Here is a 24,038-nt window from a genome sequence, read left to right on the forward strand (position 1 = left end):
TCTTCTTTGGAGAAAAGTCTATTTAGGTCTTCTGCCCATCTTTTAATAGGGTTGTTTTTTGCTGTTGAGTTGTATGAGCTGTCTATTTTGGAAATTAAGCCCTTGTCAGTCAAATCGTTTGCAAATGTTTTCTCCCAGTAGGAAGGTTGTCTTTTCTTTTTGTTTATGGTTTCCTTTGCTATGCAAAAGGAAACGTTTATACATTTGATTATATGTTTATACGTTTGATTAGGTCTCACTTGTTTATTTTTGCTTTTATTTCTTTTGTCTTGGGAGACTGACCTAAGAAAACATTACCATGATTTTACTGAGATTCGTTTTATGGTCCAGTGTATGGTCTGCCTTGGTGAATGTTCCATGTGTACTGTAAAGAATATGTATTCAGCTGTTGGGTGCAGGGCTCTATAAACTTTAATTGGTCAAGTTCATTGATCAGTGTTCAAGTTTCTGTATTACTCCTGAGTTTCTCCTTGTTCTAGAATTTATTAAGAGTGCTGAAATCTTCAATTATGATTATAGATCTATTTCTCCTTTCAGTTCTGCCAGTTTTTGCTTAATGTACTTGAAGTTCTACTATTTGCAATGTATGTTCATGTTTTTATGTCTTCTTGATGAGCTGATCCTTCAATCATTATGAAATATCCCTCTGTATATCTCAAGTCTATTTTGTCTGAAATTAATATAGCCACTGCACCTTTTTTATGTGTTTGCATGGTATATCATTTTCATTCTTTCATTTTAACCTATCTTCATCTTTATATTCAAAGTGTATTTCTTGTAGTTATCATATAACTGAGTTTTGCTTTTTTAAAATCCAGTCTAACAGTCTCTGTCTTTTAATTGGAATATATAAGCCATTTAGTTTTAATGTACTTATCAATATAGTTGTGTTTAACTATATCATTCTGACATTTGTTTTCTTTTTATCCTAAATGTACTTTGTTCCCTTTTTCCTCTTACCCTGACTTCCTTTAGGCTGAGTATTTTTAAATATTCCATCTTTTTCCCTCTACTATTGGCTTATTAACTAACTCTCTTTCCTTTTTTTTTTTTAAAGTGGTTGTTCTAGGGTTTAGAATATGGATCTTTAACTTTTTTAGTCTATCTACAAATAATATTATACTATTTCACATGAATGTAAGAACCTTACAACTGTATACACCACTTGACATTTGGGCAACTGCTCTCACACGTTTTACTTCTATATACATTATAAACCTCCAAATACATTAATATTATGATTGTTTCAAAGAGCTGATGATATTTTTTACAAATTAAAAATTGAAGATAAAGGTATTTTATTCTTACTCACATATTTAGTTTTTCCAGTATTTTTGATTTCTTTGTATAGAATCAGGTTTCCAGCTGGTACCATTTTCCTTCACCTGGTACAACACCCTTCAACATTTCTTATAGCACAGTTCTGCTGACAGCAAATTCTCTCAACTTTTGTTTGTCTGGAAATGTCTTTATTTTGCCCTCATTTTTGAAGGATATTTTGGCTGGATATATAATTCTAGTTTTCTTTTAGTATTTTAAAGATGTCATTCCTTTGATTCCTGTTTTGCATTATTTCTGGAGAGAAGCCTGCTATCACTCTTATCTTTGTTCCTCTTGACTGACAGGCAAAAGTCAGTGAATTAGAGAGGAAGAACACACAGAAAAGATGAACCAAAACCAAAACCTGGCTCACTGTAAACATTAATAGAGTGGAAAAATTCCAGAAAAACTGATGAAGGAAAAAAGAGAGATATCTATTTAAAAAGAATAGAATGAAAAGAGAGAAACAGATATAGAAAACATAGATAAAATAATAAAATATTATGAATTTTATGGAAAAAAATAGAAAATCTAGTTTTTCTGAGAAAAACTGACACAATAAATAGAAAGCTTGAAAAAGTCAATACTTTAAATATTTAAATTCAAATAATTTAAAGATATGAAAATACCAAAGACTCACTGACAAAAATAGTCAAAGACCCAAACAGCTGTTCAAGTAAGTACCATCAAATTTTTAAGGAACAGGTAATCTATTATGTATGTAAGTTATTCAAAAACAATAAAAAAAAAAAACGAGGGAAAGCTTCCCAATTCATTTTATGAGGCTGTTATGGCTTGATTCTAAGAGCAGGATTAAGACAGACCAGTATAAGAAAAACAACAGGCCTATTTATGAACATACACCGTTTCCCAAGACAACCCCACCCAAAATTCCTGGAAATAATATTAGATTAATTAAACATACCTTAAAAATTCATCATCATCTTAACGTTGATCAGAAAATCTACAAGGCAATTATCCTCATTAATGTACTAAGAATTATCTCAATATCACAGAAAAAGCATCAGATAATGCTTAGCACCTATTATTTTTTTAATTCTCAGAAAACTAGAAAACTATTTTAACTTGAAAATGGCTTGTGTCAGAAACCTACAGCAAACATCATACCTAAGAGAAAATTTAGAGAGATTCCCAAGACCAGAAAAAACACAAGGATACTGTCTTCTTACTCTGATGTAGAAATATAAACTGAATGGCATACTGCAGTTGTGAAAGGTCTTTGGAGCACTCTGTCTCTAGAAGACAAAGAGGGGTTAGAATGGTGTGAAAAAGTGGTTCAGTCTCAGGACTGCCTGGTGGTGCAATGGCTAAGGCTCCTCGCTCCCAATGCAGGGGCCCAGGCTCCACGTCTGCTCGGGGAACTAGATCCCACATGCATGCCGCAACTAAGGAGCCTGGAGCCGCAACTAAGGAGCCCGCGAGCCGCAACTAGGGAACCCGCCAGCCTCAACTAAGACCCGGTACAACCAGAAAAAAGAAAAAAAAAAAAAGTGGTTCAGTCTTACTACCAGAACAGAAGCAGTGGATGAAGGGAAAACAAAAGAAAGCAACAGCAGATTTAGATTAAGGAAAAGTAATTTTGTTTACTTGGGGGTGGGGAGAGCAACAGTTAAAATCATAAAGGACAGATTACCCCGATATAAAGTGGGAAATAATCATCTAGACAGTCAGGATAGAAAGACCTAAAGGGAACTGAAAATGTAGCTAGTCCTAACTGCTCCCAAGCTGACTTTTAGAAGAGGGATCGGTATTTTAGTTGCTACCAGAACAGAAACTGTGACTGGAGCCCTACAAAACCCAGGAGAGGGTGCTGGGAGAAGCATGCTTCTGGCTTCCTGGAATTACTCACACAAAGGAGAGCAGGACCCAGGAAATTAGTGAGGAGACTGCTCCCAAATGTCATAGGCCACTAACTGTCACAGACTAACCGAAATGCTGGTGAAACAGAAACTAAGATGTTCTACATCCACCGCTTTCCCATAGCTATCACAGAGCTCCTGCTACTTGACAACAAGCACTAAGTGCTGGTTTCTACGGACACACTTTTGCTCCGGGTAACGATCAGAAGACTGGGAATTGGCTTGTTTCCTGACTTTGGTGTGTGTGGGGAGCCAGTGCATGATAAGCCTGTACCCTGTTAACGCTTTTTAGAAGTGAGGCATATCAGAGGTTTAGTATTGGGGTTCACGAAACCCCAAGACACCAACCCAGGCTGCAGCTGTTAAAAGAATCCTGACCCCATGCAGGAGTTAAGAGCCCCTCCAGCTGGGATTAAGCAGAATAAGAAATTCAGAGGATACATTTTGGACTTTAATTTCTTTGAATTTTAACTCACATGGGCAGAGAATTTGACTTTAATGTCTTTGGACTTTAATTTAAAATGAAATGTAATCTTTGGATTTTAGTATCTCCCTGGGAATCTGATAATGAGATAGAATTAATATTCAAATATAGAGTATCTCCTGTGGGCATTTTATTATTACAGTGTATTTAGGCTTTCACTGGAGTCCCTTAATATGGAATGAATTTTCTGCCTTGAGGTCAAAGTGATTTTGGAGTTAATTTGATTCATGTATTGGTCTGACCCACTTAAGAGTCTTCCGGGGGCAAAATCTCTACTCCCTACCAGGAGTCCAGGAGAGAAAAAGGAGTATGGTTGGTATAGGCAAGAGTGGCCTTACAGAGGTGGGAGCAGAAAGGTCCTGGCAAACTTAAGCTTCTCTCCAAAGAAAGGACACACCTCTGGCCCAATACATTAGCAGAGTAACAACAAAAGCAAACAAGAATGCTGAGAGGTGCAGAAGATTCTTCTCTCTTTATGCTGTGGAGAGAGTTGAACTGACATAATATTCCTTGGCTTCTCGAGGCCTGTGACTGGCTCCTTCCCAGGGTAGTGACAATCAGATTACTGAGTCTGGTTGTATTAAGTCCACAGTATAGACGACAGCTACTTGTTTGATGGTCTGATTCTTTCATTAGACACTGGGGTCTTCAACTGCATGAAGCAGCTTTCATTCATTCTTGCATCCCTTGCCTTGTCCTTAGATGTCAATTTGCTGAAAAAAATACATGTGTGTGAAGGAGGCAAAACAGCTCTTAGGCCTGATCCCATCCACACGTCCCTCAGCATACAGGTGATCAGGGTCCCTGTGCTCATGAAACTTAACAGACAGAGGCAGACAGATGGACAGCTGCGGGAGAGGGAGAGAGTGCATGGGCAAGAAGTAAGTAAACAAATTAAAAAGTATGTTTACAGATTATGGTAATTCCTAATGATCAACTAGAGCGTGGCAGAGGGGGCAGCATTTCAGAAAGGGTGACTTTTCTACAAGATGGTGACATGTGAACTGAGACCTGTGTCATAAATATGGGGCAGATGCTCAAAGATTTCGAGGGAACCAGAAGTACACCGACTCACGGGTGAAAAGGGTTGAGCGTAACTGACTCATGGAAAGGAAGCCGGCATGGCTGCGTGCAGGGAGATGGTACAATGGTAGGAGATGAGGATGGAGAGGGAGCAGTAGACCCTATGGAGTGGTGGCTCCTCTGCAGTCCCTGGAGTATAAGTGTCATCTGGGCCCTTGTTCTTGTTCTTTTTTTTTTTTTTTTTTAACATCTTTATTGGAGTATAATTGCTTTACAATGGTGTGTTAGTTTCTGCTTTATAACAAAGTGAATCAGTTATACATATACATATGTTCTCATATCTCTTCCCTCTTGCGTCTCCCTCCCTCCCACCCTCCTTGGTGGTCACAAAGCACGGAGCTGATCTCCCTGTGCTATGCGGCTGCTTCCCACTAGCTACCTATTTTACCTTTGGTAGTGTATGTGTGTCCATGCCACTCTCTCACTCTGTCCCAGCTTACCCTTCCCTCTCCCCATATCCTCAAGTCCATTCTCTAGTAGGTCTGTGTCTTTATTCCCAGCTTACCCCTACGTTCTTCATGACCTTTTTTTTTTTTTCTTAGATTCCATATATATGTGTTAGGATACGGTATTTGTTTTTCTCTTTCTGACTTACTTCACTCTGTATGACAGACTCTAGGCCCTTGTTCTTTAGAAACGCAAATCATCAGGTCCCACCCCAGACCTACAGAATGGGAAACTCTGCGGTCAGGGCTCAGCAGACAGTGTTTCTTCTAGACTGGTGGTTGGTAAGAGAAAGATGACTCAAAGCTTCTAAGTTTCTGCTGAGCTGGATGGGGGTGGTGTCATTTACTGAGATAGAGGAGAAAAGACGTGGGGAGGAGCTGGGGGAACTGCGAGCACAATGTGGGACAGGTTAGGGGTGAGGTGCCTGGAGCGTCCAAGGGAATGTCGCCAGCAGTTACATCCTCTGTGTTTCATACACAGAGAACGTGAGCAGTTCTGTAACCTACCGTGGAGCCTAGGGGGCGGGTTTGGGCTTGAGAGGTACTTTGGGGTCATCTGCACACAGATGGTCTTTGAGGCCTGGGAACTGGGTCTCCCAGGGGGGTGGGTGCAGACAGCTAAGGGCAAATGTAAGCACTCATTCCCAGTGGATTAATTTATAAGCAATATGAACTTTTTTTTTCCTGGAAGGAGATAACCAATAACTGAAAATGCACGGTGGTAAGATTTCCTTTAAAAGTTAAAGTGATCATCAGATTATCTGCCCACTGATAATTTTTCAGGGTAACTTCTTTTAGAAGCTTATTTCCACGGGGGGTGGGGTGGGATGAACTGGGAGATTGGGATTGACATCTATACACTAATATGTATAAAACAGGTAACTAGTAAGAACCTGCTGTATAAAAAAATTTTTTAAAAGATTTCATTATATTGCTATAAACAAAAATATAATAAAACATGCTGCAATTATCTTTAAAAAAAAAAAGCTTATTTCCAAAACAAATTATACTGTTGACTGTGAAATATACAAATTGCTTATCTTGTTCTGTTAAAATTACATAGTATTCATAGATATACATAAAATATTTTAATCCCAACCTACTCATTTTGTCCCAGTCTGAGCCACGAGAAGACCAAAGACGAACTTGATGAGAAGTTCAACTTTAAGAAGACTGATGGACAGCATTCCCATGAAGTGAGTCTATCGAGTGCCCAAGGTAAGAAGCTGTCAGTCCTCGGAATGGACGCTGGGAGGTGGGAGGGAAAGCACCAGTGCAGGGCTGAGAAGGCCATGGCAGGGAGGCAGCGAGGGCCGAGGTGCCCAGACTTGTTCAGAGACTGCAGCCCACAGCTAACCCTGCCCCCCCCCCCAGACACTGCAAGGCGGAACGCTCTAGAAAAGAAGAGCACATGAAAAAGAAAAGCATGTAACAGCTGTTACAGCAGGTATACTCAGAAAAGGGTTCAGAGAGAAGAGTGATACTGCAGTTCCACAGTGAAGCCCAATGGGGTACAGCAGCAGTGCTCTGAAAGCATTTATGGAAAAACAAAGAAGCTGTTCAAGGACAGTAATACTGACTCTTAAAACGTCCAGAAGTACAAAGAACAATGTGAGTAATAAAAATATTTAAGTTCAACCATCAAATTCCAGGAAGATTAACAACTTGCTTTTCTTCGGCAAACATCTGCATCTGAATTCAGTGCAATTTTCTCATGAATTCTTCAGCCAGCAGATAAAATATTTGTTTAAATAATGAATGAAATTAACTGGTTTTAAAGAAGCTTACTGTATTCTGCTTACAAGACTGAAAGAAGAGCAACTGTTTTAAGTGAGAAGGAAGTGCGGCACCCATGGTGGAAACTCAGTAACTACCTAGTGAACGAACGCTGAAGCACACAAAGCATCTGCTTCCACGCTGACCAGTCACGAAGCAACCAGAAACCTCAGGGCTGGACGTCAGAGAGGTATTTTCAACTGACTTGGAACATAAGACATCTCCAAGTGTTTGGTCCAGGAGAATGAGGGTCAGAGGCTGACAAGGAGGCCCCTCCAGCAGGACGGCGCCCCTCCCTCGGCACAGCACTGCCCCGACTCCCAGCCCCTGCGACCTGACAGGGGCGGTGGCAGGAGAGCGGGAGCAGGACCCAAGCACTGCCACCCTCTCCGCTACGTGAACCTTGGCCTCATGCGGAAGACAGGCAAAAAGCTCTCCTACGAAGTGTCGTCAAGTAGGTGGTGAGAAAAGAGCGTCTTGCACAACACCTGGCTTCTAGGAAGTGTTCAAGAAAATGCGAGATATGAACATCATCTTCTTTATTTATCCTCCTACTTACGGCATTTTTGTTGCATTCTTTGTAAAGAACTTCAGACTAGCTGAAGAATGAGGAAAAAAAGTATAAGCACAGTGTTATTTTTCCATTACTGGAGTTTAAGCAAAACGTCAAAAGCTGACCAGGGAAATATGTGAAGAGCTAGATGAAAGACCTCTGTTTTTAAGCAGAAGCAGGGGAAAATATGAATCAGGAAATGCATTTCTCTCTACTGTACTTGAGTGCACGTGACTTCAAGCCCCACTCCATTTAGCAGCCTCCTTACAGTACACAAGACACGACTCGAGAAAGCAGTCATACTAGAAAGGGATCGGGAAACCGTGTCAGTGGCAGAGGAAACAAAGCAGCTCAGAAAAGCTGTTCTGGCACATGTGCGCCAACACGCACAGCTACGTCTGGAACAAAAATAACCCATAGAGCAAGTTTTTTAAAATATGCATTCCACCCCTGCTACTTGGGGTATAATCCCGACCCATAACGCATCGTCTACCGTGTCACACTTCAGTGCTTGAACAAACAGAATTCTGTCCTGAACACATTCAGTTTTTAATGTTTAACCCAGAGACAGAATCTCAACTGCTCCTTGTATTAGGATGAGCTCCTTGCCACTAATAAACATAGCCTCGGAAACTGTTTATCAACTGGCCAATTGTGTTTAAAAAAAAAAAAAAAAAACTTGCTGAGAGCCTGAGCCTCCAGCCAGTGCTGGGAGTCTGGGAGTCACGGTACACATTGGCACAGATCCGCCCTTGGAAGGAGTATCATGAATGAGTAAGAACAGCTCTGAAAACAGAAGGGGGGCCCTGCTCTGAGGTGTTCGGCCTCTGGGCAGAGGCAGGAATGAAGCCCACAGGTGAACTGGTGGGCAAGGGGGGCGGCCAACATCCTGCCCTTCTCTCCCCTGCCTGCCAACCATGAATCCTGACTGACTGCCTGACACCGTCACAGCCTCTAAGGCATCACGTGGAAGGCCCACTGTCACCTTTCAGAAGCAGACTACCAGGAGGGGATGTGTCTATGAATGAAGATACCTCATTCCAGAAACACGCCTATCGTTAGAAACATTGTTCGCTCTGCTAGAGAACGGGAATGGAAAAGAGGAAGGACACCTATACCAAATCTCTCCTTATCTGCCAACATTTTACGTGCAAAAATGTGGTGCTCGTAAGAGCTTTGCAAGGTAGGAACCAGACAGATAAGGAAAATGAGATTTCTAAGGGTTAATCAACTTGTTCACAGTCACAGAGTGAGTGGCAAAACCCAGGTTTGTTAAATTTTAAAATTCAAGCTTTCTTCAATTGCACCCTACAAATTTCAGGAGGATATATACTTCAGGTCTTCGGGAAAGAGATGATGACTGAAATAACATTAAATACGCTGGAAAAATCCCAAGAATACAGTTGAGAGTGCTCCGGATAGAGAAAGGGGGAGGAAGGGGCCAGCGAGGCGGGCCGGGACCGCTGGGGGCAGGCCCCTGCCCGGAAGCAGTCAGGAACAACGGGACTGGCACGTTGCCGGCCTCAGGAGACCCAGGAAGAGGCCTCTGGTGCCAAACCCGAACCGTCCCGAGCAGCAGGAAAGGACTGGCCATTCCTCCAGTCCCCCAGGAATCTCACTATTAGCCTGAACAGGAAAGTCACACTTCATTTTCAGGTCCCTTCTCCACGACTCATTTCCCTGTTTGTTAGTACGCGAGCACTTGAAAACCTTTTAATCTGCAACTACTTATTCATTTGACAAAAATTTAAAAGATAGCTACTTTCTGACAGATTCTGTGTTGGGGACTAAGGGGTGAATGAGACACGTTTGCTGCCCTGACTAAATTCCGGGTGGGGGTGGGGAGAAGGGACTAGCAAAGCCCGCCATCAGTACCCAGAGCGGGAGGAGACATGAAGTGCCATGGGCGTGCAGAGGAGGGGCACACCTAACCCTGCTCGGAAGGCCCTGAAGGCCAAGCTCACGGGCTTCCATTTCATCCTTAAGGCAATACCAAGATTTTACATAGAGATCTGTGTTTCAGAACACGTACACATTTTATTTTAAAATTTAACCTACTACAATGAAGAGCACAATTCCTAGGTGTGACAGCTTTTAGAAGCTCTGCATATGTCTGCACATGTGCAACCACGACCCAGATCAAGACAGAGAACATCCCAGCACCCTCCCAGCTGATGAGCCCTCACAGTAACTGGCACTCTAGTCTCCATCACCTTAGATGATTATTTCTGCCTCTTCTGGAATCTGGGGTAAATGGAGTCATACGGTACGCATTCTCCTGTGTCTGGTTTCCTTTACAAAACCTACCTCTGCACCTCATGGTGGCTTGCCACCTTCACTGTTGTGTATTATTGCACGGGATTAACATACCATGGTGTATTACCCATTCTATTAGTGAGAGACACCTGGGCTCTCTCCAGTTTTTGGCTATTACGAATAAAGCTACGATGAACATTCATGTACATGACTCTGGGTAAACACAGCACTCAATTCTACTGGGTATATTACCCAGGTAATTGCTAGCTTAGGAAAACATAAGATGTTTAGCAAAAAGACTATCTTGTTATGCTTCTATTGAAAATGTTGGTTGATGTAACCTGGACTAAGGTAAGGCAAGTGGATTTCGGTCATTAAGAATAAAAGACTGGGCTTCCCTGGTGGCGCAGTGGTTGAGAGTCCGCCTGCAGATGCAGGGGACACGGGTTCGTGCCCCGGTCCGGGAAGACCCCACATGCCGCGGAGCGGCTGGGCCCGTGAGCCATGGCCGCTGAGCCTGCGCGTCCGGAGCCTGTGCTCCGCAACGGGAGAGGCCACAACAGTGAGAGTCCCGCATACCGCAAAAAATAAAAAAAGAATAAAAGACTGAAAACAAGACCCCTCAAGAGGACAGATGGGCAACTGGGATCATAAACACTCCAGAGAGCTGGGACAGTCACTGTCTATAAAGCTGAACGAAGGAAACATGACCCCAGTCTTGACTCTCCTGAATCTGTAGGTTTGGTGTGTCAAATTTGGGAAACTGTTTCTTTGAACACTTTTTCAGCCCTACCTTCTTTCTTCTCTCCTCCTGGGACTTTGATGACAGAATGTCAGACCGTTATTAGAGTCCTACATGTCCCTGACAATTTTCTTCCAGTCTATTTTCTTTCTGTTGTTCAGACTGGACCCTTTATATTCTATCCTCAGGTCACTGATTTTTTTCCTCTGTCCTTTCCGTTGTGCTACCAAACCAGTCCAAAGAGTTTTTTCACTTTATTTTGGGTTGTTATATTTTTCAGTCCTAAAATTTCCATCTGGATTTTCTTTATATCTTCTCTTTCTCTGCTGAGATTTTCTACTTCTTCATTTGCGTCAATTGTTTGTAACTGCTCATTGAAGCACTTTCACGAATGCTGCTTGCAAACCCTCGTTAGGTAACTCTAGCGCCTGTGTCATCGAGGTGCTGGCATCTGCAGACTGCCTTTTCTCATTCAAGTTGGGATCTTCCTGGTTCTTCGTGTAATGCATGATTTTTCACTGTACTCTAAACATTTGGGGTATACTGCTGAGACTGTGGGTCTTAAGTGTTTCTCCTGTTTTAGCTGGTCTCCTCGTAACACCACGAGAGTGAGGGCTGTGGGGAGCGGCCTCCTGCTGCTGCCACGTGAGGGCGAAGGTCCAGGTCCCCCCTCAGCCTCCTCCCTGCTGGGCAGAAGGAAACCATAGTTTTATACCTACTGCTCCCGAACAGGTGGGAGCTCCAGTTCCCCACGTGGCCTCCACTGACAGCACGCTTGGGCCCCGAGAAAGGGTGCCTTGTTACATGGAGCAGAGATGGAAGTGCAGTCTTCTCTGACCCCAGCCAGCGGGGGGATGGGGGAACCTCATTACATTTGGGTGAAGGTTTAAGTCCAGACTCCGCACTCGGCCTTTCCCGATGGGGTGCAGGGGGCTACGTTTTTTTTCCGTGGTGCTTGTCTGAAGTAGGGCGGTTACAGTCTAAAAGTTTGTCTTGCTAAATTGCCCCTTTCTCGTCCTTTGGGTAGAAAGAGCACGCTTCTCTCCTGGGGGCTTTTTCGGTCTGCACCCGTGTTTCTGGATCGATAGCTTCTCTCACATCCAGTCTGAGAAACATGGGGCAAAAAGAGAACCCACAGAACGCACCATCGGGCCGTCCCTGGAGTCCTGAGGCCCCTAGGCAGGCTGCCCTCTTCTCCACCTTCTGAGTCTCCCTATGCTTGTTTTATATACAATGCCCAGGGTTTCTAGCCCGACTTAGCAGAAGGAATACAGAGAAGTGCACCTACACCATCTTGATCCAGAACTGAAAGTGCAATTCCCAACACACTGCTCTTAAGGTGCCAAAGGACTTCCATTAGGAGATAAAGAAGGAAGTCACTGACCAAGTGCAAACAAAAATGACTGCAGTTAATATCTACTAAGTGTCTGCCCAGCACTGTTCACGTTACATCAACTATCCGTCCTAATCCTCCCAAAAGCCTGAGGTAGGACGTCCTGTTGTCCCTTCTTGCTGAGAGGAACAGGCTCCACAACATGGCCAGGGTTTGGACCTGAATCCAGCTGACTCTGGAACCAGAGCTCCTAACCACCACACTACCTACCTGAACACGTTTCACCACGAGAAACCCTCTAAAATAGGCAGGAAGGAGGCCTTCACTCACACTGTGCTCTCTGCCTTCAAAACGTACGATGCAAAAACAGGCTAAAAATCAGCAGTTCAAAATTATACTGTCTTTTTACGTAGATAAGACTTCTTAGTTGGAATTTCATAAATCTGGAATACTGCAGATATTATAAGTCACTGATACTATTAACCGTGTGTGTGTGTGTATACATTTTTTTAAACCTTATATTTTTAAGGGCAATGACTCCTGATTGGTAAAATCACTGGAGTATACTCTTCCATTTTACTTCAAGTCATTTTTCAAAAGCATATTACTAATTACTCTAAAAATGGAAGTTCCAGAGAAATGGCATGTTTTCAAATAAAGTATAGATGGTTTTTTCTCTTTGTATTTTCAAAAAGTGTATATGAATTTTATTTGATCTCTGCCAAATCACACACCACAAACTACAGATTTCAAGTCTTAGTCTGTACATCTGTAATTATACAAGGCAATCTTGAATTGGTCATCTCCCATCATATATGCTTTTAGGTATAAACATTTCCTACAGAGTTATTTGCAAAAGGAAGAGCTTTATAGGAAAAAGGATCTGCACAAACAGATCTGCATAATCCTGCATAAACATCACAGAAAAACAACAGAGCTGCCTACTAAGAACCTGCAATCACTATCGGGGGTCCCAGCCACCTCCCTATAGCAAGTCTAGTTTGGGAAAGCTCCCAGCTGTGGAGGTTTCCTTCTTTTCCACCTTAAAAGAACAAAACCAAGTAACGCAGCTTTCTGTCTTCCAGTCCATCTCTAGTCTTCTGAATTTTACTCTGGAATCGTAAAATGTGGGAACTGGAAAGTGACTTAGGTAATTATGTGGCCCATCAAAATTATACCCCACCTACAGATGAGGATTATGAAAGGAAGTCATCTTGATTAAGAAGATGAGGAAACTGACAACTTCTCAAGAAGGGCAGGGCCCCGTTATTCCAATATTATGTGTTCTGTGCTTAGAACATGAAGAACCAAAGGCGTCACGTCATTACGTGAAGGAACAAGTAGCAGTTTCTAGCAGGAGAGAAAAACAATGCAAAGCTTTCTACTTTGGGGAATCTGGTTAAAGAGAAAAGTCACAAATCACATAATTAAAGCTGAAAAGGACCTGGAAAAATTTGGTCCAATCTTCTTACTTTACAAATGAGAAAATTCGCAAAATTATTTTCCCGAAATCATACAAGCAGGGGCTTCCAGGTCCTCTGCCACTATGAATTCATTCCACTCATCAATTATCTCTATCCCACCCCGCCCCCCATACATGCCTGAGTACTAAGATGTAAAACACTCAGGTCCAAGGACCTTGTGTGCAAACACCGATTTGATTAGATTACCAATATTTAAGTATATAAAGAAACGAGAATCGATTTCATATTTTTAAATATTAATCTTCAGTCTTAAAACATAGTCACCACTTCAAAGAATATTAGCCTATGCTTATCCTTACATTCCCGAGTGCTTCTTCTCCCTACTCCTAGATTCAAAGAACTTCAGAAGTCCAAAGGATCTTATGTCTAATGAGAATTTAAAATATGGAATGAGCATAAAATTCCAGGAGTTAATTCCAAGTTCCATAAATAAATATTAAGAGACCAGAGGTATCCGATGTTTTGCTTTTCCTGCTCTCGTCTTCTCCATCTGCACAGTCCTCTGTACCACGGCCAACCGAGGCACTTCACATTGCTCTGAACTGGGAGCTCAGTGACACTACTTTACTGACTTAGTGGAGATCACACATAGTTTCTTATGAGCTATGCTCTCTCTGTATGGGGTAATGAATGGTATACTCCTATCTACTTTTACTTATTCACTCTTTCAGTAAAAACATTAGAGACAGTAAACATGGAATTCCAAGGGTTCCAACCCTGAGCTGAGGTTCTACTTTGTTTTAACATTAACAGTCCTACACTTAGCATAACAATAACAGCAGCGAAACTGAGCACATGCCAAGGAATGTTCTAAATGTGCTTTTACAAGCCTTAATTCATCTAATCCTCCCTGTGAGGTATTATTATCCTCACTGAGTAGGTGTCACTGGAACGTAAGCTCCACGAGGGCAGGTATGTGGGTCTATTGTGTTCACTGCTGCACTTCCTGAGCCTAGAACAATGCCTGACTCATAGCAAGCACATAATACTCACTGAACGGATGGATAAATAGTATCTGTAGAGGAGAACCAGAAGGCGCGAAGAGGTTACAGAACGTGACTGTGGTCATGGATACTGAGTAGCACGCTGAGACTCAAACCATGATTTTTTTATTGCATTATATCAGGAGCCAGCAAACTTTTCCGGTAAACAGCCAGAAAATAAACAGTTTGGGTTTTGCAAGCCATACTGTGGTCTCTGTCACAACTACCCAACTGTGCTGGTGTAGCATGTGAGCAGCCAAGACAACACGAAAGGAGGGAACATGGCTGGTGTCTCGATAAAACTTTACTGACAAAAACAGACCCACAGGCTGTAGTTTGCCAGCCCCAGCATTAACTCCTCACAATAATCAACTAAGGTACACTAATCAGAACTGGAGACTCAGCTACTGAGGGCTTCGTCCAAGGTCACCAGTGGATCTGAAAGTTCATGCTCTTTCTATTAAGCCTCATGGTCTCCATGCGGATCCACCGTGTATTCAGAACTTGCTTTGGCACTTTTATGCTACAAGCAGAACATCCACTCTCTTTTGCATCTTGAAATTAGACCCATGACCTACCTTAGCAGGTTGCTGGAGCTTAAGCGCACAGGCAGGTGTGGAGGGGTGTGTGCAAGTGCACACACACAGTTAATCCAAAATCTGTTTTCACAAGAAAATCTGACCTTACATTAAGTACCGTGATGTGGAAACAATGCAAAAACTCCATCTGGAAGACAGGCAGGGCACAGGATAGGCTATTTTTGTTCTCACAAGGAAAACAGCCTAACCAAAACTAAACACTAACCTGGTTACACGTGAGGCTGAACATAGCTGAATGCATTAATCATCAGACAGGATAATAAAGGGAAATATGCAAGCTCTCTCCCAACTGTTTACCACTTATATTTTTCTTGGAACAGAAATGCATTTTATATATTATATGAACCTGTAAAAAAACACATACCTGGTAAAATAGTTAAACACATACTCTGTAAGAAGAGTATTAAAACATGAAATGTTCCATCATCATAAAAGAATTTTGAGTTCACGAAGGTTTAAACACCCACCCAACTCCAGCTATGGTAACAAGTATGTAATAAAAACTAAACTGCACTTTATGCTAACTGGATAATCTTGATCACTACGGGCTTCTCAGTATGTAGCAAAGTATGACAAACTCCTCCTTAAAGCTGGCTGATCTCAGTAAGTAAGGTGCTACTTAGGAGCGACACAGTAAAATTTCAAGAGAAAAATCCAAATCAGTTATTTTTCAAAATATAAAAGTCACATTTTGGTTTATTTAAGATTACTGCTCATATACATAAAACCATTCGAGTTCAACGCTGCCCACTATTCGACTGACATAAATACTACTTGGTTCAGTAAGTTCAACTTGATACATTTACTAAGAAATTACGTGCAAAATGATATGTGACAATAAAAAGCTGAGAAAAACACAGTCCCTCCCATCAATAAACCTTTAAAAAACTTACATCTGTCTCAGACTCCCTGGCACAAAAACTAATTTAATGGACTATAAATGCTTAAAAACAGTAGCAGAGTAGTGAGTATCTTGGGGTGACTGTCAAATACCAAGCACCACATGATGCACTTCACATATATTATATTTAATGCTTATAGCAACCCTGGCAAGATATAATGCCTGCATTATTTTTCTCCTTTTTCTCTACTGAGAAAACTGGGGCTCAATTATTCCTGCCCCAAATCACACAGCTACTAAGCATCTGAGCACCTATGATTTAGAATCAGGCCTGCCTAGGCTTTAAGTCCAGATTTTTCTTCCATATCACAGTTTAATTCCATTAAAGCAGGGTTCTAACTATGAGGTCCAGAAACAGGTCCCAGGGAGTTCATGGATCTCTGCAAATTGTATGAAAAACTGCATGGCTATGGTACGTGAACTTTCCTGAAAGGAAAAGTTTTTAAAGGTGAAAAAAAGAGAAGGATGGTCAGATGAAATATACTTATCATGTATCATACCTGCAAAGTATAATCACTGTCCTGTAAAGCCCTTTCAAAAACCTACTGCTCCCCCTATTTATGCAATTCTGTAAAGAAGAGTGCCTTATCCTCTCTTCTTTGGCTGAAAGAACAGAAGGGCTATGATACAACCCAACCCTGGAGATGCTCAACTCTTCACCAGAATGGCAGGAACTGTCCACTCTCACTTTCACCTTGCGAGACGCACAAAACACAGGCACAAGTTCCAAGTCCCAAGACAAACATCACTGTAGAATGTTCAACTGACTGGAAGCCATTTTTGCTTCTCTCGAAACAGGAAGGTTTACTGTACAATTCTCTGTAAGAGTTTATCCAGAGGGGCTGTCATCGACCACCGATTTCTTTCCACACACACCATGGCTCTCGAGAGTGTTCTAAGCAAAGCCGACTATTTTGCAAACCTCCTTCAATGATGTGCATGTGAAAGTGCTTTGTAAGCTGCAAAAAGATTAGTTACTATTAACAAGGAAATTTAAGATTCAGGTAAAATATGGTCCACATTTCTTAGGTTTTAGATGAAAAGAACAGAAACAGCCCCTGCAGCCCTTACACAGTGGGTGTTTTAATCTCTGCAGCATATTCCCTCTGTTACAGACTCTATTACCATCCTGGTTTTAAGGACATGAAAACTAAAGTTCAGAAATATCACAAGACATGCTCAAGGGTGACGATACGCAGCCCGGGGCTCTCTGATCAGGCCATCCTCTAAGCAGACGGGTGATGTGTAGGCCGGGCGCGGAGCCAAAGGGCTGTGGGGTGCCCACGGCAGCTCCACAGAATCTCCCAAGCTCCAGGTTTCCAATCAACAGCAAAGGGCCACTAATTCCACCTCACAGCCTTTGTTGCCAGGGGCTGAGTGACGGCCCCTAAGCATCTACCGTTGGTGTTACTACATTAACTCAGCTGGAGATCCAGGCTCACCACATGAGGCACTAGAGAGACAGAACCTGTAAGAATGAAAACTGCTCAGATTCTGTGTTTCACGAAACTTCCATTAACAGAACTCCAAGTTGTATTTGTATTATAAACAGTCACACTAAGGAGAAAAGGTGTTATTACACAGACGAAAATTGCCCAAAGCCATCTCTGGCATTCACCTAATTCTAGCCACATTTTCCAGTGTTAACTATATTTTAATAAAATAGAAACACTATAGAATAATTATTTCTGAATGATTCAACAAGCAAATAAGTAAATGTTTGAAGAAATTGAAAAGAGTTAAATGCGGGCTAACTATAAACTTTTGGCAAGGGCATGCCCCTTCTATAAACCCTCACGATGTTTTTATTTTCTAACTTTATCTTAATTTCTTATAAAATCTCAACTAAGCCACTTACAGAGGGAGCACACAGTCCTACGCTGAGGTCCAGAACGTGAGCACAGGGACATGGCCACGGAGCCCCATCTCAGAACCAGTGAGCTACGGGTTTCGCTGCCAGGTGGAAATAAAGAGTGATGTGTCGCAGACCCCAAACGCTCTTTCGTGGCCGCACATCCACCTCTTCTCCCCTGCCCACCCCACCCCTCCTTTTCTGAGGATGGTAAGGACTGAGGGGCAGTGTTTCTCAAAGGTGGCTCCAGGCGGCAATCAGAACCTCTGGAAATGGCGGGCTCTGAAGATCTGCGCAGTCGACAAGTGCTGGTGACAGGTTACTAGCGATTTGTAATGATCAAGAGTGGGGAGTAGAGAAGGAAAAAAAGCAGGAAATACACTTTAGTGTAATGTTATCCACTCACCACCCCCATTTGGTAAAAACCATTTAAAATTTCCTTTTCCTTTCCAGGAACTTGACTTGGACGATCCCCTGGACTGGCTTCTCTGCTGTACCACTCCAGTCAGGACCAGGTGAGGCAGATACGGCAGGAAGACAGCTGGAGTCTGACCGGACTGGCCTCCTTCAACAAAACAGCTGCGTTTCTTTTCCTCCAAGGCAGCTTTGGTTTCCACCAAGAAGGGCTGGGAGACCCTGAGAGTTCCCCCCTCAAGCTGCCCACTCTCCCTCACTGTCCCTAGACTATCTCAACTCTAAGACTGTGACACACTGGAAGAGACAGTGCAGCATCTGCTCTCTCTCTCTCCACAAGACAAACAGCCATGAGAACCAGGCACAGAGTTACGGCGACAACCTGACAGATGTCAGTAGGTGGTGGGGACTCGCCATGTTTCTCAGGCAATGCGTTGGGCAAGCCCCACGCCTTATGTTAGAGGACTGTCACAGGGCTTCCCAGAGGGTCTGTGACACACACGTGCATTGGGATGGTGGCAACTGGAACACATGGTATAGAATGGTCCTTTCTGTCCAAAAGGCCAGAAGATGGTCTGCAGGTACGGTTTTACATTTCTTTACAACTCAGTTCTACTGGCTATTCTTTCTACCCAGAAAGGACTGGCATACGAATGCTCCAAAGTTAATTCCAGAAGAGGATATGTTTACATACAAATATGCCTGAGTATAAACACAACTATTTTTCTCTTGTTCTTCCGATAGGTGGGTCATATATATTTTTTAAACATTAGGCCATTTTCTTTCTTTTTCTTTTGGTTTTGCTTTTCTTGTAATTATTTTTTTCTCTTCAGTTTTAATAACTCTCCATTCAGTAAAAAGTGACTTCGGTTTCCATTCAGTACTCCCAGAGAAGAGGGAAGAGAGACATCACAGCATAATCAGAAAAGGCTTAGCAGTGCAATAAGACAAGAAATGGCAATAAAAGCATACAGACTGGAAAGGAAGAAACACAACTTCATCCTTATTCAAAGAGGATATGCTTATCTACGTACAAGATCTCAGGAAATCTATTTTTAAAAACCCCTAGAATAAGTGAGTTTAGCAAGGCCACAGAAGACAAGGTCAGCACTCAAAACTCAATAGTATTTCCATATACAAGCAATGAATAACTAGGAACGGAATCCTAAAAAAAAAAATACCATTTATAATAGCTCCCTTCAAAAAGTAAAATATTTAGATACAATTCTAACAAAGCATATACAGGATCTGTATGCTGAAAACTACGAAACACTAATGAATGAAATCAAAAGATATCTAAATAAGGAGAAGAACATTTGCTGTTCATGGACTGCAAGACTCAACGTAGTAAAGGTATCAATTCTCCTCCAAAGTGAGATGCAGATTTAACGTAATTCCAATCACAATCACACCAGGGTTCTGTATAGCTATAGATAAGCTACTCTAAAATGTACATGGAAGGGCAAAGAAGGTAGAACTGTTTAGGCTAAAACAAAGTTGAAGGAATCACACTACCTAATTTTAAGACTTAATATAAATCTACTGTAATCAAGACAACGCGGTATTTGTAAAGAGTCAGACACAGAGATCAATGGAACAGAAGCAAATATCCAGAGATAGATCCATACAAATGGGGCCATGTGACTTTGGGCAAAGGTACAAATGCAATTCAACAGACAAAGGATAGGGACTTCCCTGGTGGCACAGTGGTTAAGAATCCACCTGCCAATGCAGGGGACACGGGTTTGATCCCTGGTCTGGGAAGATCCCACATGCCGCGGAGCAACTAAGCCCGTGTGTCACAACTACTGAGCCTGCGCTCTAGAGCCCACGAACCACAACGGCTGAGGCCCGCACGCCTAGAGCCTGTGCTCCGCGACAAGAGAAAGCCCACGGGCGCAGCAACAAAGACCCAGTGCAGCCGAAAATAAAAAAGTAAACTATAAATAAATTAAAAAAAAATAGAGGATAGTATTTTTAACAAATGGTGCTGGAATAACTGGTCATCCTTGGGCAAAAAAAAGAAGAAATTTGACCTAAACTTCACATTTTACACAAGGCTGACTCAAATGGAACACAGACCTAAATGTAAAACATAAAGTATAAAATTTTTAGGAGAAAACATATGAGAAAATCTTTGTGATCTTGAATTAGGCACAGAGTTCTTAGAATGACCCTGAAGGCAAGATCTATTAAAAGAAAAGTCTGATAAACCGAACTTCATCAAAATTATTCAACTCTTGCTATGACAAAAACACTGCCAAGAAAATGAACAAACAAACTACAAGACTGAGGGGAAATATTGTGGATCACATATGCAACAAAGAAACTGTATCTAGAACACACAGAGAACTCTCCAAACTCAACAATATAACAACTCAATTTAAAAACAGGCAAGGACTGCACAGACACCTGACCAGAGAAGATATAAGGATGACAAATTAATAAGCACATAAAAAAAACATTCAACTTTATTAGCCACTAGGGAAATACAAACTAAAAATGCAATACCACGACATGCCTATTAGAATGGCTAAAACAGAAAATACTGATAATACCAGGTACAAGCGAGGATGTGGAGCAACTGGAATTCTAATTTATCGCTGGTGGAAATGTAAACTGGAACAACTACTCCGGAAAATGGTTTTGTATCTTCTTACAAAATTAAACATATACTATCATACAATCCAGCAGTCCCAATCCTGGGTACTGACCCTGGAGAAATGAAAACTTAACCCTGTATACAGATGTTCACAGCACCTGTATTCGTGATAGCCAAAAAGCTGGAAACAACAGAAACGTTCTTCAAAGGGTGAATGGATAAACAAACTGTGGTACATCCCTACAATGGAATACTACACCGCAATGAAAAGGAATTCACTTTCGTTAACCTGGATGACTCTCAAAGACACTATGATAAGTGAGAGAAGTCAGCCCTAAAATGTTACATATCGCATGATTCCATTTATATGAAACCTTCAAATGAGATAAAACTACCATGGTAGAAAAGAGATCACTGGTTGCCAGGGGTTATGGGTGGGGAAAGGGTGTAACTACAGAGATGGGACGAGAGAGACTTCTGGGTTGATGCAACTGTTCTGTATCCTGACTGTGGTACCAGCGGTTACATGAATCTACACAGATATTTAAAAAATTCAAAGAACTGTATACTCTCCCAAAAAGTCAACTTTACTGTGTGAGAATTAAAAAGAAAAAAAGAGGCCCAGAAGAAAGAAACAGTGCTCAGGGGGAGATGGAGAAAGAAACAGTGCTCAGGGGGAGATGGAGAAAGAGAGCTTCTCTGCTCTCCTTACTCTGTGAGCACAGTCAGAGGGAAGAGCCCGCCTGCAGGAGCAAGTCAGCACTGGGTCTCCGGGAACGCTCCCGGGCTGGGTTCTCTGCCCGCAGCAGAGCCTCACCGCTGGGAGAAGACTCATGTCACTCACGCAGAGGACGTAGACCGCGCAGCACATGTGTGTGCTCCAGAACTTCTCTAACTCTGCTGTGAACAAAGAGAGGAAAAAAGAGAGCAGCCCTGGGAAGACTCTAGAGAAGATGGAACAGTCTGTGGTCCCCTGGGCTCTGATGCCCCTCTTGGGAGAGCTGCCAGAGCGGCTGGAATGGCCCACAAGCCTTTCAGGGATCCGGTGTCCAAGCTGGAGTCCTGCTGGGATGCTGCTACGACTGCCCTGAAGAGATGGGAGCCTAAGAGACCGTGATCCCCTAAAGGTGGGCAAACTCTGTTCAATGCCAAACAGCTGACCTATCATTTTCCCAAGTGATGAAAGTTCTTCTGTATGGGAAGGTGGGCTCCTTTTTCCAAGTTAACAGTTTCTGAAAGGCCATACCAGGAGCAGTGAGGGAAGCAGCGGGGCATTCCCGGGTCATGTGATCAAAGGAAACGCTGGCTTAAGAGCAAGGCAAGGGAGAGTGTGAGGTTGCTGGGCCTGGCAGCAATGAGCTCTCAGGTTCACACACCTGCCATCCCACGACAGGACGAGCTTCTTCGGGCGTGTCCCTCCCAGGCTGGCCACGTGCTCTGGGGAGAGCCCTTATATCGGGTCCATTCGAGGACACCTTAGAGCCCAGCCTGGCTACCCTCCAGCTCAGACAGCCCCCTGCAATGTTATGTAAATACTTCTGGACTTTAAGAAATAGTAAGAAATACATTTTATATGGAACTTAATGTACATACGCAAACTCATACAGAAACACACGTGTGTGGGTACATCTGTCAACGCACGTATTCATCACATACCCTCCCCCCATCTTTCTCACATAATTTGTCCCAATTGGCCACAATATTTATTACAACATGTGTAGCTCTTGCTAAACACTTAGGTGATACGTGAAACATTTTCTATTCCACCTTATCCTGCTTCGTTAAAAAAAAATTCTGGCTATGACCAATTAAACTGGTTTCATATTCCATTAATGGGTTGCAATCTACATTTTTAAAAAGCTTTGCTTAGGATGGAATTCAAACAGATCTAGGTTCAAATCATACTTGCTACAACTGGTTTGGGTGAATTACTTTCATGACCTTGGTTCTTCATCTGTGAAACAGGGGTAATACCGCTCGTAGGTAAAAGACAAGTATAAAGCACAGACCTGACACACAGTAAGCTCTCAAGAAGTCACAGCATTATTAGTACAGAAACCCTAAATCCACTTCACCGGCTGTCAGTCTTACCATCTGGGACACTGCCTGCTCTGAGAAACTGCATCTGGGCATCCTCATTTAGAAATGCATTTATAGAGTAGCAAAATACTTCTGGCAAAGTTTATTACTCTTTATTCAACCAACATATATCTATACCTTGTGCTCCATCGAAAAAGTTTTTATGTTTTTTAAACTTCTTGACGCTCTTACAGGTTTTTATTCAGGTCAGTTTCCCTCACTGTATACAGAGTAAATTCATTCAACAAAAATTTTCTGAGTACCAAGCGGGCACTATACCAGGCTAACCAGGGAGACAAAATAAAAGAGGCATGGCTTCCGGCCAGGAGCTGCTCCAAGCCGGCTCCGAGGCCCTGTGCAGTCTGGCCCCACCCACTCCTCTTGACCAAGTCTATTCAAGATTCAAGATTCTCCCCAGCTTCAGCCAAGCTCGTTAATTCCGCTCACTCTTTTGCTTTTCCTCCTCTCTGTCTTTGCTGGTGTAATTCATCCCTTTTGAATATTCTCTTCATTGCCACATAACTAAATTTCACCCACGCTTCCTCAAAGCCCAGTCCAAGTGCCTCCTTTCCCAGGCAATCTCCACTCTCCCCACACTGTGCTGGCGGTGGCCTTCCCTCCTTCTCACAGGCCAGGATTCTAACCATTTCCTCCTTTGTTCCCTTATCAACCTAGCACAGGGCGCTGCACCAACCAGATAACGTGGCAACTGTTGTCTATGAATACAACAATTAAAACGTGTATATCTGTGTGTGGGGACCGGCACCCCACGCATTACAGATATTATTCTACTGATGAAGCTGTTGTTCAGATTCCACAGCGATACCCCCACCCACTAAGGGTTTCAATCTAAGGTCAACAATAGGAATTAAAAAGTTTTTTTTTAACCCTTTTTTAGTGGAACTTTCCTAACATACCACAAAGTAGAGAGAGAGGTGTAATAAATACCACATACCCATTATCCAGCTTCAAGTTACCATGCTGTCAATCTTGTTTCTCTATCCTCTTTCCACACTTTCCACCCCTAGAGTATTTAAAATAAACCTCAGACATCACATCATTTCACTGGCTAATCCTTTAGTATTTCTAACAGATAGTGCCTGACAAAAATAACCAGAATGTCGTTATTTTGCTAAAAAGCTTAACTGTAACTCCTTAGTAACATCTGACAGCCAGTCCGCATTCCTATGTCCACGAACATCTCAAAAATGTCCTTTTACAACTGGTTTCTTGAAAGCAGCACCTGAAGTC

The 24,038-nt window shown here is 42.4% G+C and overlaps 1 protein-coding gene across 3 annotated transcripts in view; it reads right to left on the reverse strand.

Moving 5' to 3' along the window:
• Nucleotides 1–24,038, reverse strand: part of ATXN10 (ataxin 10) — a 151,637-nt gene that overhangs the window by 37,149 nt on the left and 90,450 nt on the right. The window contains exon 10 of one of the 3 annotated variants that reach the window (XM_019944614.3): nt 147–4,397. The exons of the other annotated variants lie outside the window; for them this stretch is intronic. Within the exon in view, the coding sequence (XP_019800173.1) occupies nt 4,383–4,397 (15 nt within the window). The 3' untranslated portion in view covers nt 147–4,382. Of the gene's footprint in view, nt 1–146; nt 4,398–24,038 lie in introns of those variants that run through there. 3 annotated transcript variants of the gene reach the window in all.

This window comes from Tursiops truncatus, chromosome 11 (genome assembly GCF_011762595.2).
Source record: "Tursiops truncatus isolate mTurTru1 chromosome 11, mTurTru1.mat.Y, whole genome shotgun sequence".
Lineage (NCBI taxonomy): Eukaryota > Metazoa > Chordata > Mammalia > Artiodactyla > Delphinidae > Tursiops > Tursiops truncatus.